Here is a 15,055-nt window from a genome sequence, read left to right as displayed (position 1 = left end):
TAAGGCCTTAGTATTGCACTTGGAGTGAGAAGTTTTACCATTGTCCTATCACAACTCTCTCTCCCTCCAACACCTCACCCCAGTATCTCCCTCCCCTCCATGTGTTCCAATGAACTATCCCTCTGATTCCACTGATGTCTCCAACCCAGAAGTTGAGGGGAAAATTCTAGCTGGTATGCTGTTCACTCCAACCCAGGCACGATGTTTTGCGGAGCAGCCTGTCAACAGGGGCAGTGACGCAGCGGATGAATTCGCCCTGGCTACCCCTCCGCTGCTTGGAAAAACCCCTCCCCTCAAATCCTGTCTCGTCCTGCAATACGCAATCTTTTTCTGCTCGCGGCCTGCTGGGAGTCACATGTCTAGTGAGGCATGGCAAATTTAGAGCAATTTTTCTGCTGGTATTTAGCTGGTAATGTTTCCTTTGGGATCATGAATTACTATCATTGTTTTCTGTAATACTTCTGATTTTGAATACTCTACTTTAAATAGTTATAGAACGAAAATATTCGTAAATTATTTTTGGAAATTTTTTTTGTGAGCTGATGTTCTTGTTTGTGGAGTCTTTCCCTGATCCAGCATGTGACCGACGGTTGGAGTTTATTTTTCCTATGTCTGGGCTCACGTGAAAAATTCAACTAGATTTACGACGTAACGCCACATACCCACAAGCAACACCACAGATGACGTGTTACCTTAAGAGAAACATAATTTTGCATTCCTGAAGAATTTTACCCACGGTTGAACGTCTAGCGTTTCTGGTACAAACCCTCAAGGCTAACATACTGGAGAAATTTCGGAATGGTGATACTAAATGTTCACAGAGAAGCCAATTTTTGAAAAGGTTGACTCATTAAAAGCAGTTTTCAGGACATTCATTTTACCACCTATAGACAAACCCAAGAGATGGAGATTGAAGAACTGATATAGCTGAGAAAAGTGATCCACATAACCCCCGTAATTTCACTAATGCATCACGAAGGCTTCACACCCTGTGAACCCAGGTTAATGTCCTGGCAGAGGCAGAAAGTTGTCAGAGATGGCTGTATCCCTGCTTGAAAGTGGTGTGGACTGAACTTCCAGGGCAACACACTGCCCGGCAGATGGGGTGTTAAGCCCTAGTTAAGCCTATTGCTATAACCAGGCTGATTCCAGCACATGGTTTCTATCCTCCCTCCTTTACCTCACGGCAAAAATTTACCCAACTGTCGGTTTTCTCCCTCAAAATCAGTGGCAGCTCGTGAGTCAAATGCTAGGGGGGGGGGGGGCGCAATCCACCGAGGGTCATAATTTTTTAATATTTCGTGTATTTTATTAAGTTTTTACGCCAATCTAGGAATTAAATTTTGTGATGCCATATGTTCTGTTTTTTTTTCAACAAAAATACCTTGTTTTCCTAATAAAGCTTGATTAATAAATACTAAATGCAGTAGACTCTCGGTCATACAGATTGGCTTTGTCCGGACTCTCGATTTTACTGATCAATTATCTTGAGGAATAAAAATATATTTGCCGCGAAATTTTGCAAATACAAACGAAAATACATAACTTTAGGTTTTAGCGCCTACATTCTTTGTGCGGATATGCCCGCAATACACCTCTGTTGTTCGTTTTGAAATCATAATGCGTTATTTGTCAAATCTTTACATCATTTGCAATTATTTAGGTAGCAATGACACTTGTAACACCTGAGGAGGGAGGGGAGTGTCACTGACTTCCACTAGGCAACAAACACAACTAGAATGATGCGCGCTTTGCTAGCAGATGTAAACTTTGATGGCGGTGTTCGCGTTGCTTCTTGATTACATATCCCCTGATATGTAATCAAGAAGCGAGAAATGCAAGCGGAGATATGCTATATCATAAGGATACTGCTTTCACATACATAAATTACAGAGAAATCGGCGATGGTCGCCTGACATGATTTTGCACTATCTGCCTGATTAGAGATGAAATGGCCCTCGATTGAATAAAGTGCATCATATTGTTACCTAATCCTACTGCAATGCCTGGACTACCTACCAACCTCGGCTTCCCATGCCTCGGCTTCGGCATGTAGCCCTTTCAAATTCTTCAGCATTTTGCAGATGATAACCATAGTCCCTGCTTTTTTGACATTTACCCAATCATTTCTTCGTTTACTAAGGTTACAACGCTGATCCAAGGGGTTGTAATTCCATATCTCAATATAGCACAGTTTGTTATTCTATAGTAAGCCAGGCAATAAATAGATAAGGAGTATAAAGGAGCATTCGTTGCATGCAAACTATAACTGCTAGTTTTACTCATTCCACTGCCTTTCTAACCTAAATTAGGGAGGGTATAAAACCCCTCTTTAGGTACAAGAAGTAAACACTATTATTATAACATTTTGATTTTTGGTGCTTTTTTAGGGGTGCATCATGGGTAGTAACTGTATTAAATGTGTATTACATTAAGTACGCGAATATTAATTTTTAAGGCAATAATATTAATATTAAAACTAAATTTTAAGGTTTAAAAATTCATGTGACCCAACGGTGTATGCAACCAGCTTTACACAACCGGATCTCTGTAAAAACTGATGTAAAATCCACAAAATCTCATTTCTCTTATCTGAGTGTAAAAAATGATAATCAAGTCTCCTAGGAGCAACAAATTCAGAAGCTCCACAGAAAAATTACATCAACTTGTTTTTTATTCTATTAGAGAAATTAGTTATTGATGTATTATTGTCAATTTATTATAGTGAATTCTACCTGAATGTGATGTTTAGTATCGTCGTCTGGGGCCCTAGAACAAATTATAAAAAATTCTTCAAAATTTATACAAGGACACTGTAGCTCATAGTTAAAATGACTACCTAAACAGCATGACTCCCTCTACTTCAAAAATTGACTGCACATATAACCTCATACTTGTGTGTTCATGTATGCTGCAAATTTTTGTGCAAAAAATTATATTTATAATTATGATGAATTTCTTCGCATACCTTTTGTTTCATCTTTAGTTTGTACTGATTTTGTATCTTACGTACTAAGTGACATCTCCTATATTTGTCCAAACAAATCACTGGACCAATTTAAATATTATTACTATGATGATGATTACCTGAACAGAGGCTTGGGCCACAAGGTCATTTGTGGCCCCATCAGTGCTATCATTGTCCACATATCCTCCTCCATTATCACTGATCTGATCTGCTTCCACACAAGGGGACCCACATGTTCCCACCCCACTCTGATAGGAAGAGAATTAACACTTCATTGATATGGGTTTTCACTAATTTGTATGAGAAGCAAAAGATCACAACCAAAACATCAAATTTATGCTCAAATGAAAAATTCCCTGAAATGCTATTCTGACCTCAAAGAGGAAGGCAGGATAAATGTATTGACCCACAAAATATGGTCCATTAAGTTACACTGCCTTTCCAATTAGCCATAAAAAAATCTTCCGAAGAATGAAGAACAACTTTATCAGCAATATGTTGAGATATGATGGTCTTGTGGCATTTTTTAGTGTTCCCCCCCCCAAAAAATTTCTGGTACCCCTCCCCCCCCCAGAAATTCTTCGAACTTCCTCCGAACTTATCCGCAGAACTTCTCCCGCCAAGAACTTTTCGCGCTAAGGTTTTTTCGCGCAAAGGATTTTTCGCGCAAAACGCCTGTAGCAAAACCCTGTCTCGCAAAATCCTGTCTCCGGAAAATGCTGCCTCCGGAAAGCCAGCACCGGAAGCCAGCACTGAAGCCAGCACCGAACCCAGCCTACCTGCAATCCAAGACTTATATAGGACTACTGCGGAGGAATACTTACTCCTTGGCAAGCAAGGGGAAATCGGTGCTAAGGCCTTAGTATTGCACTTGGAGTGAGAAGTTTTACCATTGTCCTATCACAACTCTCTCTCCCTCCAAAACCTCACCCCCAGTATCTCCCTCCCCTCCATGTGTTCCAATGAACTATCCCTCTGATTCCTCTGATGTCTCCAGCCCAGAAGTTGAGGGAAAAATTCTGGGTGCTGTGCTGTTGTCTCAAAACCAGGGAATGCTGATTTTGTGGAGCGTCCGTTCTATGCAGAGTGGCGCCGTAGTTGAATTCGCCTGCCTACCCCTCCACTCCCTGGAAGAATCCCTCCCCTCAAATCCTGGCTTTTCCTGAATAGGAGAGCCCTTTTTCTGGTCGTGGTCTGCTGGGAGTCACATGTCTTGTGAGGCATGGCATATTTAGAGCAATTTTCTGCTGGTATTTAGCTGGTAATGTTTCCTTTGGGATCATGAATTACTATCATTGTTTTCTGTAATACTTGTGATTTTGAATACTCTACTTTTGAATAGATATCGAACGATAATAACTCGTAAATTGTTTTTTGCTACCTTTTTCTTGTGAGCTGTTTTTCTTGTTTGTGGAGTCTTTCCCTGATCCAGCTTGTGACCGACGGTTGGAGTATTTCCCTTGTCTGGACTTACGTGAAAAATCAACCAGATTTTACGACGTAACGTTACATTTCGGTAGCAGAGCGTGGTTCGATTTCCTGTCCTCTCGTCGAGGTCTCCGAGTGCTGGACAATGGTGACATTTCTCCACTTTTTGCAGTTTCTGGTTGTTTCTTCTCTTAAAAGTGAGTTATTTTATGTTCCATTAAGTGCTTTTTGGTTCGTGTGGGATTACGTGACTAGTGTTGCCGACTTTTCCTCGTGGTCATGTGCCATTTGACATTTTTTTTGTAATGTTCTTGATAGTTTGGATAGCAGCTAGTTATTCTCGCACTATTTTTGGTGATTGGACTCTTCTAGCAGAGATAGATAGTTTTATTTCTCGCTCTTTCTCTCTCTTTTTCTCGTTGTCGTCACTTCACTTTTCAAAATGCCTGGAGGTACTGACAACCCGTACAATAAAACTTATTTAACCACGGGCGAGGATCGTAAGGCTAGGGGTACGGCTAATGTGTCCGTAGGAAGTGAAGTTTCTAATAATGAACGGGAATCTTCTTTAGAAGTGGTTCCACCTCGCCCAACGCACGAGGAAAGTATTGATGCTCACGTCTCTCACGAAATGTCTGCTTCTCAGACATTGCCAGTTTCTGAAGGGTTAGTAATTGTCAAACAATTACTGTGATTTTCCGCCATTTGAAGTGTCAAACAGTGAGAATTGGTTTAATTTCATGTTAAAAGTTAATGAAATCGTTTCTTTGTCTTTGGTTCCTCTGTCAACGTTATTGTACCTTGTAGTATCTAAACTACCTGCCAGCTCTCGTCATTTTTGGTTGTCTATGTTAAACTTGAATCTCGCATGGTCTCAAATCACAGAAAAAGTTTGGGCTAGAATTGTTAGTGACAGAGAGTTTGATCGCTTGATCACTACGAAAGTTAAGAGATTTCAGTTCCCTCGCGAAACGCCCCACGATTTCGTGTGTTCTGTGCGTAATGCCACTCAGGTGCTGGGTTTGCAGTATTCCGAGTCTTCTATTGTGCGACTCATTATTCAAGGGTTAAATCCTTTAACAAAATCTGCAATTATGTTCTCAAATCAGCCTAACACATTTGTAGAATTGGACTCTGTTATCACGCAGGCTTCTAAACATTTAATGGACTGTGCTGAATATTCCAACACTTTCCATCGTATCTCTAGGAACACGTCTTCTGTTGCCTCTTCCAGTGCGTCTAGGGAAGTTTCTTTTCCTATTAATTGTTCTTACTGTCATAAACCTGGCCACAAAGTGAACGAGTGTCGCAAAAGACGACGATTTACTCAGCCTGCCGTGAGTTTGATGAGTGTCCGTGACAAGTGTTCGACTCGATTGCCAATATTATCTATTAATCTTCATTCTATGCCATGCCAGGCTTTAATTGACACTGGGTGTTCAGTTTCACTGTGTGATGAAGATTTCTTTGCTTCTCTGAAATGTTGCCGGAGAAAGGTTATTCGTAAGAATGTTGACGTCGATTTAATCACTGTGTCGGGGCAGCCTTTTCATATTAATTCCTGTCTCACTCAAGGTTCAAATAGGCAAGTTTTCTTGGAACCACGTGTTTTATCTAGCTAAAATCCCGTTTCCCGTGTTACTGGGTGTGGATTTCATTTGTAATTCAAAGATGATTATTCGTCCGGCGAACGTCAGTTTTGAAATTGCCCCGAATTCTCTTTTTTCTTTTACGGACAATTGCGAAGCGTTTAAATCGGCGCCAGTTAGTAACTCCTCCGAATCACATGTTCTGTCGTCCACTGAAATTACGTTGTGTGATAAGTTGAAGGGTTTATTGTCAAAGTTTCCTGATGTGATTTCTCAAGAATTGGGGGTCACATCTGTTATGACCTACGAAATTGAACTGCTAGATTCTACTCCGATTCGATCCCATCCTTATTCGTTGTCACCTCCAAAGGCAAATTTAATGAAGAAACACATCCAATTTTTACTTGATAAGAAAGTGATTGAGGTTTCCAATTCAAACTGGTGTTCGCCAGCTTTTCTAGTGCCTAAAAAGGATGGATATGAAAGACTAGTGGTTGATTACCGTAAGTTAAACAAAGTTGTTAAATCAGACGGTTATCCAACACCTTCTGTTGAACATGCATTCCAATATCTTGCTGATGCAAAATATTTCACTGTTCTTGATCTCAATTCTACCTTTCATCAAATACCATTATCTGAGAATTCTAAGAAATTAACTGCTTTTGTGACGCCGTTCGGAGTGTACCAGTATAATAGATTGCCATTTGGTTTTGTAAATTCTCCTCAAATATTCACTCGTCTCATTAATGAAGTATCGGGCGATTTGAAATATTCATGTGTCTATCCATATATTGATGACTTGTGTATCTATTCCAAGTCTGCTGAAGACCATGTATCTCATGTTAATGCTGTCCTCAACAAACTACGCAGTGCCGGTTTGACGGTGTGCGAGGACAAGGTTAAGCTTGGTGTGGAATCACTCACTTTTCTGGGCCATCTCATCACAAATGGAACCTTGCAAGTTGATCCTGAGAGAGTGAGACCAATTGAACAATTCCCAGTTCCCAGAAACGTGAAGGAAGTGGCCAGATTCATTGGACTTTGTGGGTTTTACTGCAAGTTTATTCCAAGGTATTCTGAAATTTCTATGCCACCGAATCGCTTGAAACGTAAAAATGTTCCTTTTCAATGGACAGCCGTTGAAAATGAGGCTTTCTGCCAGTTGAAGAAAGCTCTCACCAATCCACCAGTATTATCTTTCCCTCGATTTGACGAGGAATTTCATTTATTTGTCGATGCCAGTAATTTGGCGGTTGGTGCCGTTCTGAATCACAAAGTAAATGGTGATTTTGTCCCTGTGGCTTTCGCTAGTAAGGCACTCTTGGAACATGAACGTAAATTTCCTTCTAATGAATTGGAGTGTCACGCAATTCATTTTGGAATTCAAAAATTCAGTGTTTACTTACAAGTAAAACCATTTCACTTGTACACTGATAATGGTGCCTTGACATGGCTTTTCTCTCATCCTAAGCAGTTGGGCAAATTAGGCAGGATGGTGCTTAAATTATCCTCTTATAAATTCACTGTGCATCATGTTTGAGGATCATCTAATTCTGTCGCAGATTGTCTTTCTCGCATTGAGCCATCCTCATCTACAAATAGTCATTTAGATGTGGAATCAAACACTCATAAGGAGTCAGCTGTTCCTTATTCTTGTGTGTTACATAAATTGCCTTTGTCATTTGTCGACATTCGAAAACACCAACAAACTGATCTCGTTCTAATGGATATTTTCAATCAGATTAATAATAATTCCTTGAACGAAAAAAACTATTTTCTGAAGGGACAGCTATTATGTTATGGGAATTCTAAAATTAAGCGAGGAAGAGCTGTTTTGCCTACGGTCTTGAGGCCTATGATTTTTCAATATTTTCACTGCTCTAGTATGTCAGCTCACTTGGGCATGGCTAAAACTATTGATAAGATTAGCAGACACTTTTGGTGGAAGGACATGAAAAGAGAGGTTTACGACATGGTCAGAAAATCCCATCTGTGTCAAACTTGTAAACCCAGAAATGCTCCACCTCCTGGCATGCTATCGTCGCACAATCCTTCTGATGTTTGGGAAAGACTTTATATTGACTTTGTGGGACCTTTACCTTTGACTAAGGGTGGACACCAATATGTACTTTCTCTTATTGATGGTTTTTCTAAATTCTGTTTTCTTGAGCCAGTTCGTAAGGCTACGGCTGGTTCGGTTGTTTCAATACTCACTCAAAGAGTATTCCCGAAATTTGGTTTCCCTAAATATTTGGTGTCTGATAATGCACAAGTTTTTAAATCTCATGCCGTTAAGGAGATGTGTTTGCAACTGGGGGTTAAGCAAATATTTGTTTCTCCATACTATCCCTGTTCTAATCAGGTAGAGAGATTGCATAGAAATCTAAAATCTGCACTTGCTATTTTGTGCAATAATGCTCACCATATGCGGGACACTATGCTGGCTGACTTAAATTTTGCCCTGAACACTGCCTCACATGAGAGTAGTGGATATTCTCCTGCCAAAATAATTTTCGGCAGAGAACTTAAGCATCCTTTAATTAATCAGTGGGACATTCCAAAATCTTTATTCGAGAATGATCTCAAAGTAAATGACAGGCAAGCCTGCCTGAATCATGTTATTGCTAATTTAAAAAAGGCCAGAAAGAGGTATAAAGAATCCTATAATAAATCTCACTCCCAAATCACTTTCTGTGTGGGAGATCTTGTTCTCTGCAAAAACCATCCTGTCAGTTCTAAAGGTGAACAGAAAATGGCAAAACTGGAACCTCTGTGGAACGGACCTTTCGTCCTTAAAAAGTATCTCTCTCCTGTAACAGTTATTCTGGATGTTTCTCCTGGGAAAGAGAAAATCTGTCATGTTTCTCATTTAAAGGCATATCACGGTGGCATTGCTAATTCCAGTAATTAAAAGGAGAGAAATATCATTGATTTTTTTTTATTTTTTTTTTAATTTTTCTCAATGAATGCTAATGTTTGCTTTCTCAAATACTATTTGATGCTTGATTTCGGTGTTGAATTTCTCTTGATTCCTAATAATATTGTTTTGAATAATGAATAATAAGTCTATTTATATGCTTGTAATTGAAATTGTTCTGAAATATTGTATTGTACTTGCTTATTTCTCATCTGCTTAATTCACTCATGTAATTTAGTGTTGGTCTACTGTGATTGTGAGATGGGGTAAGGTGGAGAAATTATGGGTGCTTGGAGGGAGAGGACGGGAGAATAACTTGGGGGGAAATCCCCGAGATGGCTCGTTTCCAGATAAGCTGTGGAGGTGGCCCCAGTTATTAAGATTCAATTGTGTTTTGTGTCACCTTTCCTCCACCAAGACTTTATGGACATTCTCACAATTCTCGACAGTGATAAGTGTCGTGATTTTGCAGTGTTCGATATTCTATCGATGGCTGAGTGATTGAATTGATCAGCTGATCTTAAGACTGCCTACTGTGTTAGTGTGGCTTTGGCGTTGAGTTGCGACCTTCATCGCCCGACAAGTATGAACTTTCATTTTGTCGCAAACAGCACGTAGCTTTTCAAGCTATTTCTATTGTTAATTGAAGAGTGAAATTTAGAGTGATTTCTTTTGTTGATGCAATATGCAGTTCTCATTTTGTTAGCATCGCCTATGATTCTTTTTTGACTTGTTTAATTAATACTGAGAGATATATATACACATCTTGATTACCTTTAGTCAGTACTTGATCAATAGCTGACATGAATACCATATGCCTTGTAAATTGTTAATAATTATTGGAAAATCGAGGAAATTAGTGCAATCTATTGTCATTTATGTAAATCTTGTTGAATTTTGGAGGATTCTTTATTTGATGATTAATTTTGGACTGATAATATTTACAAACATGGAGGGTTTAAATGGAGAATTAATAATGCCAAAGTATAGCATTTGAGTGGGACACATATTATGCTGAATATTTTTGCTGCTATTTTGATAACTAATAATTATTTAGTGAATAACCGTATATTTGAATAACCTTGTACTTAATGTTTATATAAATTGGGATATATATTTTATTGGTCAACCCTAACTTTCTCTTGGGTTGCTATATCCATTTGGGTAGAAGTTAAAACCCATTTTTGTGAATCGTTGTTTTTTGATAAGGTGGTTGAACCCAACTAATGGGACAACCCAGGGTTCTCATGAACCCAACTGCTTCACCAACCCAATCTTGCCCATTTACTAAGTGGTTGGTTATTGTATTGCTTTACTTGGTTTTAAAAACCACAAAATATCTCTGATGAGAGAAGGAACATTTGAGTTTGGTAAAGATATCCTGGTGTTATACCAAAAATAATCTTCCCAGTTCCTTCTAGTCGCTGATGATAATTATTTGTAATTTTGATTCACTGTACACCGAAACAAGCATCACATTATGACATATTGATTATTAATTTTATTATCTTGCTATGTAATACTAAATAATTTACTCTATATCATTCAGCATTATTTCTTGTCTCACTCTTGTAATTATGTCATGTTACTCAAGAATTCTGTTGAATTCCAAACATCACTATTGAAGTTATCATTTACAGAGTGATAAAATGTATGTTCTTGTTAAAACTATTTTTGAGTGATATTTCTTGAAAACTATTGTCTCAATCAATAAACTTTTTTTTATATTCATTTCAATTCTAACCACTGAATAATGGTTTTTTGTAAAATTCATGGGGGGTTAAACAGTGGGGGTTCATCCAGTGAAAACCAGTGAACCTGTGATGCCTCGATAAGTTTTCCTGGCATTAATCAGTTCTTGGTGGACGTGTCTTTGTCCACAAGTTCAAGCAATTTTTGTGGTCATTTTCCCACAGAGGATGTGGCATTTTTTAGTTCCCCCCCCCCAAAATTTCTGGTACCCCTCCCCCCCAGAAATTCTTCGAACTTCCTCCGAACTTATCCGCAGAACTTCTCCCGCCAAGAACTTTTCGCGCTAAGGTTTTTTCGCGCAAAGGATTTTTCGCGCAAAACGCCTGTAGCAAAACCCTGTCTCGCAAAATCCTGTCTCCGGAAAATGCTGCCTCCGGAAAGCCAGCACCGGAAGCCAGCACCGAAGCCAGCACCGAACCCAGCCTACCTGCAATCCAAGACTTATATAGGACTACTGCGGAGGAATACTTATTCCTTGGCAAGCAAGGGGAAATCGGTGCTAAGGCCTTAGTATTGCACTTGGAGTGAGAAGTTTTACCATTGTCCTATCACAACTCTCTCTCCCTCCAACACCTCACCCCCAGTATCTCCCTCCCCTCCATGTGTTCCAATGAACTATCCCTCTGATTCCTCTGATGTCTCCAACCCAGAAGTTGAGGGGAAAATTCTGGGTGCTGTGCTGTTGTCTCAAAACCAGGGAATGCTGATTTTGTGGAGCGGCCGTTCTATGCAGAGTGGCGCCGTAGTTGAATTCGCCTGCCTACCCCTCCACTCCCTGGAAGAATCCCTCCCCTCAAATCCTGGCTTTTCCTGAATAGGAGAGCCCTTTTTCTGGTCGTGGCCTGCTGGGAGTCACATGTCTTGTGAGGCATGGCATATTTAGAGCAATTTTCTGCTGGTATTTAGCTGGTAATGTTTCCTTTGGGATCATGAATTACTATCATTGTTTTCTGTAATACTTGTGATTTTGAATACTCTACTTTTGAATAGATATCGAACGATAATAACTCGTAAATTGTTTTTTGCTACCTTTTTCTTGTGAGCTGTTTTTCTTGTTTGTGGAGTCTTTCCCTGATCCAGCTTGTGACCGATGGTTGGAGTATTTCCCTTGTCTGGACTTACGTGAAAAATCAACCAGATTTTACGACGTAACGTTACAGTCTCATGACATTCTCTAATCTAAAACTTTAATAACTACATTTCATTTCAATCAAAGTTGAATTTATAACATACTCCATCAAAATCAGCTCACAGAAAATAATTGATGCCTGTCAACAACCAACCTGGTTGCCAGCATCCAATACCCTCTCCAAAAATGGCATCACTTGCTCAATGAGCAAAGGTGTGTGATCAGAGCAGCCGTATGTCCCAATTCTGGTACGTGCAATGACCCATTTATTTTGAATGATTTTGTCAAGAATGACACATCGCTTTGTTACTTACAAAAAAGCTTTTGGGCCTATGGGTCAAAACTAAGGCAACTGTGATTCCCTTAATCTTCCTTGAAAAAGCAACCAAAATAGGTCAGGAGACGTAATTGGTAGACAAAAATTAGCACATCAACATAGTGGAGATGTTTTTCTTTAACCAACACCATGACAAACAGTGAAAGTTCTAATTAAGACTCATGACACATGTAACATTTACTTATTCACATTTGATAAAGGAAGGTAAAAGGTATTGTTACTATGGTACATGATATTGCAATATTCCATGGAGGACTAAATTTGTGAAGTAAAAAACTATGCTTTACAAGGCAAAAGTGAACTTACCAAGTCATCAGTTGCCAAAGGGTCCAATGCATTGCTTGAAATTCCAGCAGGATCCAGAGTGTTCATCACAGGATATTTATCTTCACTGAGAGGGTCTTCGTTCTCCTCCTTCACAGTTTCCTAGAAGATAATGCTGGGTGCCAATCAATGGGGGCAAAATAAAAATGTAAATAATTGATAATAATAACAATAAAAGCTCCTCTTTCACCTAGGACCACTCAAGCTGGCTGAAATCAGGTTTGCACAAGATTTGAGTGAAAACCTGAAATGAAATGGCTGACAAGACCAGTTTACTCTGCACACCTTGGTGTGGAACGCTTCTCAGTGTGCTAGCCACAGTAGAAGTGGGTAAATGCTACACCTTCCAGCTCAGAGGTTACAGGTTCAAATCCCAAATAAGTGGCCTTCCCCCATCCAGGCTTTGGAATATTTGCATGTCTGTAACTTGATTGTAGGAGAGGACTTTAAAGTCCTGAATTCCATCAATCAATAAAGATAAAGCCATTGTCATCATTTGTTCATATTTATTTCGAATAAGGGCCATTTGTTTCATCAACATTGCAGGGCCACCTGACCCTTGGAACATCATCAGCCCCAGCCTAAACTGATCTTGGCCTACATGTGCATAATCGAGCCTACTTGTGCTAATTTTCTTTAACTAAACAGCTCCTAAAACTTGTATGCGTTACATCCTAAAAAACATGGCGGCGAATCGTCACCTACTAATCATTTCAATTAAAGAATCCATTTTATACTGTATAAAAAGGTAGAAAAGCTCACATAAATTATTTTTAAATGTACAGCAACACATCGAAGTAGTAATTATACTACAACATCACATCCATCAAGTGAAATAAATAAAATAATTGGTTGAAATAAAATAATTAAAACATAGTGGCATGCATGCTCCTTACTAATGCTAATACAGTGGAACCTTGATCTGTCGTTTTTCAGGGGGATGGATGAAAAAAACGATGAATGCGGGAATCTTTGTCCGTGTTGCCTATGTCCCATGAGCCGCTGGATTTTTTTGCTAATTATGATATTCATTAATGGATTCAAACAAGATTTTAGATGATTACAGGAAGATTATTACTTTATCGAAACATATAGTTGATTCGATTCATCTCTCTTTCAAATATCCTAAAGGAACAAGGACCTTTGATTGCAAATAATGTTTGCACTCCACTCGGAATTTTCACTGCTATTATGCATTTCTGTCTGATGTAAAAATTCTTATCTATCAAATGCCATTTCAAGTACACACAATTACGAGAGAAATGCGCGTATTATGCCTCAAGCAACTGATTTCGCCGTCGCAGTGATTGGTTATGAGATGGATCAAGAAGGCCAAAAATAGTTTATTATTTGAAATGTTCCTTTCTAGCAATTAAATATTTAATGTGATTGAGGCAATGTGGCGTTAATCGTCAGCGGCACACCCACCTGATCCTCGGCTTCATCCCACTTCTTGTTTTCACCAGGGATCTCGCTATACCCCGACCCCTGCCGTCATGTGCTACCGGACATACCAGGGCGTTCTGCAATATTGACGTATTTCTAGCCCGGATTCTTTTCTTCATCATCAATTATTTTCAATCCATCTTTTAAAGTTCTCACTTGTGTCTTCGGAAGAGCCATGGTACGAAGACGAATAAGAATAAAACTAATAAAAATGAAACCGGACTCTTTTGAACCCACACGGAAAACACTCGCTAGTTTCAAGTCAACCCATCCCGGAAAGTACGGAACCACTCGTGCGAGGTGAAGTTCGGCACTAATTTGGGTAGGAATCGGCAATTGGTTCGCTATCACGCACGGCGTAGGCAGAGCTTATTGCAGAGGGTGAAGCATGACCATATGACTTCGCAATGAAATTTTTTATCCTATAGAGAAGGCAACTTACCCACTCATTTCTAACAATAAGTAGCGTAGGTCTAGATGAGCAGATGAATTCAGATTGCTAGTAGAGAGAAACAAAATATCCCGAGAAGACATCGCCTCATTAGCACCTCAGACAAGTGAGACTTGTAGCATAACTCGTAAATTGTAACCAGACGCCCTGTTTTCGAAAAAAATCGCATCAACTGCCGTGAAGCTCACCATCAGCTGCGAGGATATCGATATTAGCCAGAAATCACCATCGTATTATTCCAACTATTTCCTTGCTTAAAATACGTAAATAACGTTAGAAATACGTCGTGTTTGGTATCATTCTTTACTGATTTACGTGCACATCACTAATACTTCAATCTAATAAAAGTACAATAACAATTGCCGAAATTCATTTTTAGACACCTTTTGGGCTAATTGGCGATTCATGCAGCAGTTGACCTCCAGAAGTGGGGATCTTTGAAGCGAGTCGGCTAAAAAAAGTCAGCAGTCGAGAAAGGGGGAGGCGTGAAAAAGGTTTCTTTTGTTCTCGAGTAACTTGATATTTTCTTTCAAAGCTAAGGTCGTCGTAATACGATCCCTGCTCGAGCTGGGACCATTTTGTATTTCGGAGAAGAAGAAAGCTTCAACAAGGGGGTGGCGAGCGCGGAATGGAGGGGGATACCGCATCTTGGGAAATGCGCTAATGTAACTATCCCACGGCACTCTGCTTCTCCCTATCGCATTTCAATCTCCT

General features: G+C 39.5%; 1 protein-coding gene across 1 annotated transcript in view; it reads right to left on the bottom strand.

Annotated features, from left to right (window-relative positions):
* LOC124172273 overlaps positions 1-15,055 on the bottom strand; it is a 122,377-nt gene that overhangs the window by 19,105 nt on the left and 88,217 nt on the right. The window contains exons 5-6 of the mRNA XM_046551691.1: positions 12,427-12,546; positions 3,088-3,216 (exon numbers count right to left, since the gene is read on the bottom strand). Coding sequence (XP_046407647.1) covers positions 3,088-3,216; positions 12,427-12,546 — 249 coding nt within the window. The remainder of the gene's footprint in view (positions 1-3,087; positions 3,217-12,426; positions 12,547-15,055) is intronic.

This window comes from Ischnura elegans (assembly GCF_921293095.1).
Source record: "Ischnura elegans chromosome 13 unlocalized genomic scaffold, ioIscEleg1.1 SUPER_13_unloc_1, whole genome shotgun sequence".
Classification (NCBI taxonomy): domain Eukaryota; kingdom Metazoa; phylum Arthropoda; class Insecta; order Odonata; family Coenagrionidae; genus Ischnura; species Ischnura elegans.
Note: the sequence above shows the minus strand (reverse complement) of the source record. Positions and strands in the feature narration are given on the sequence as shown.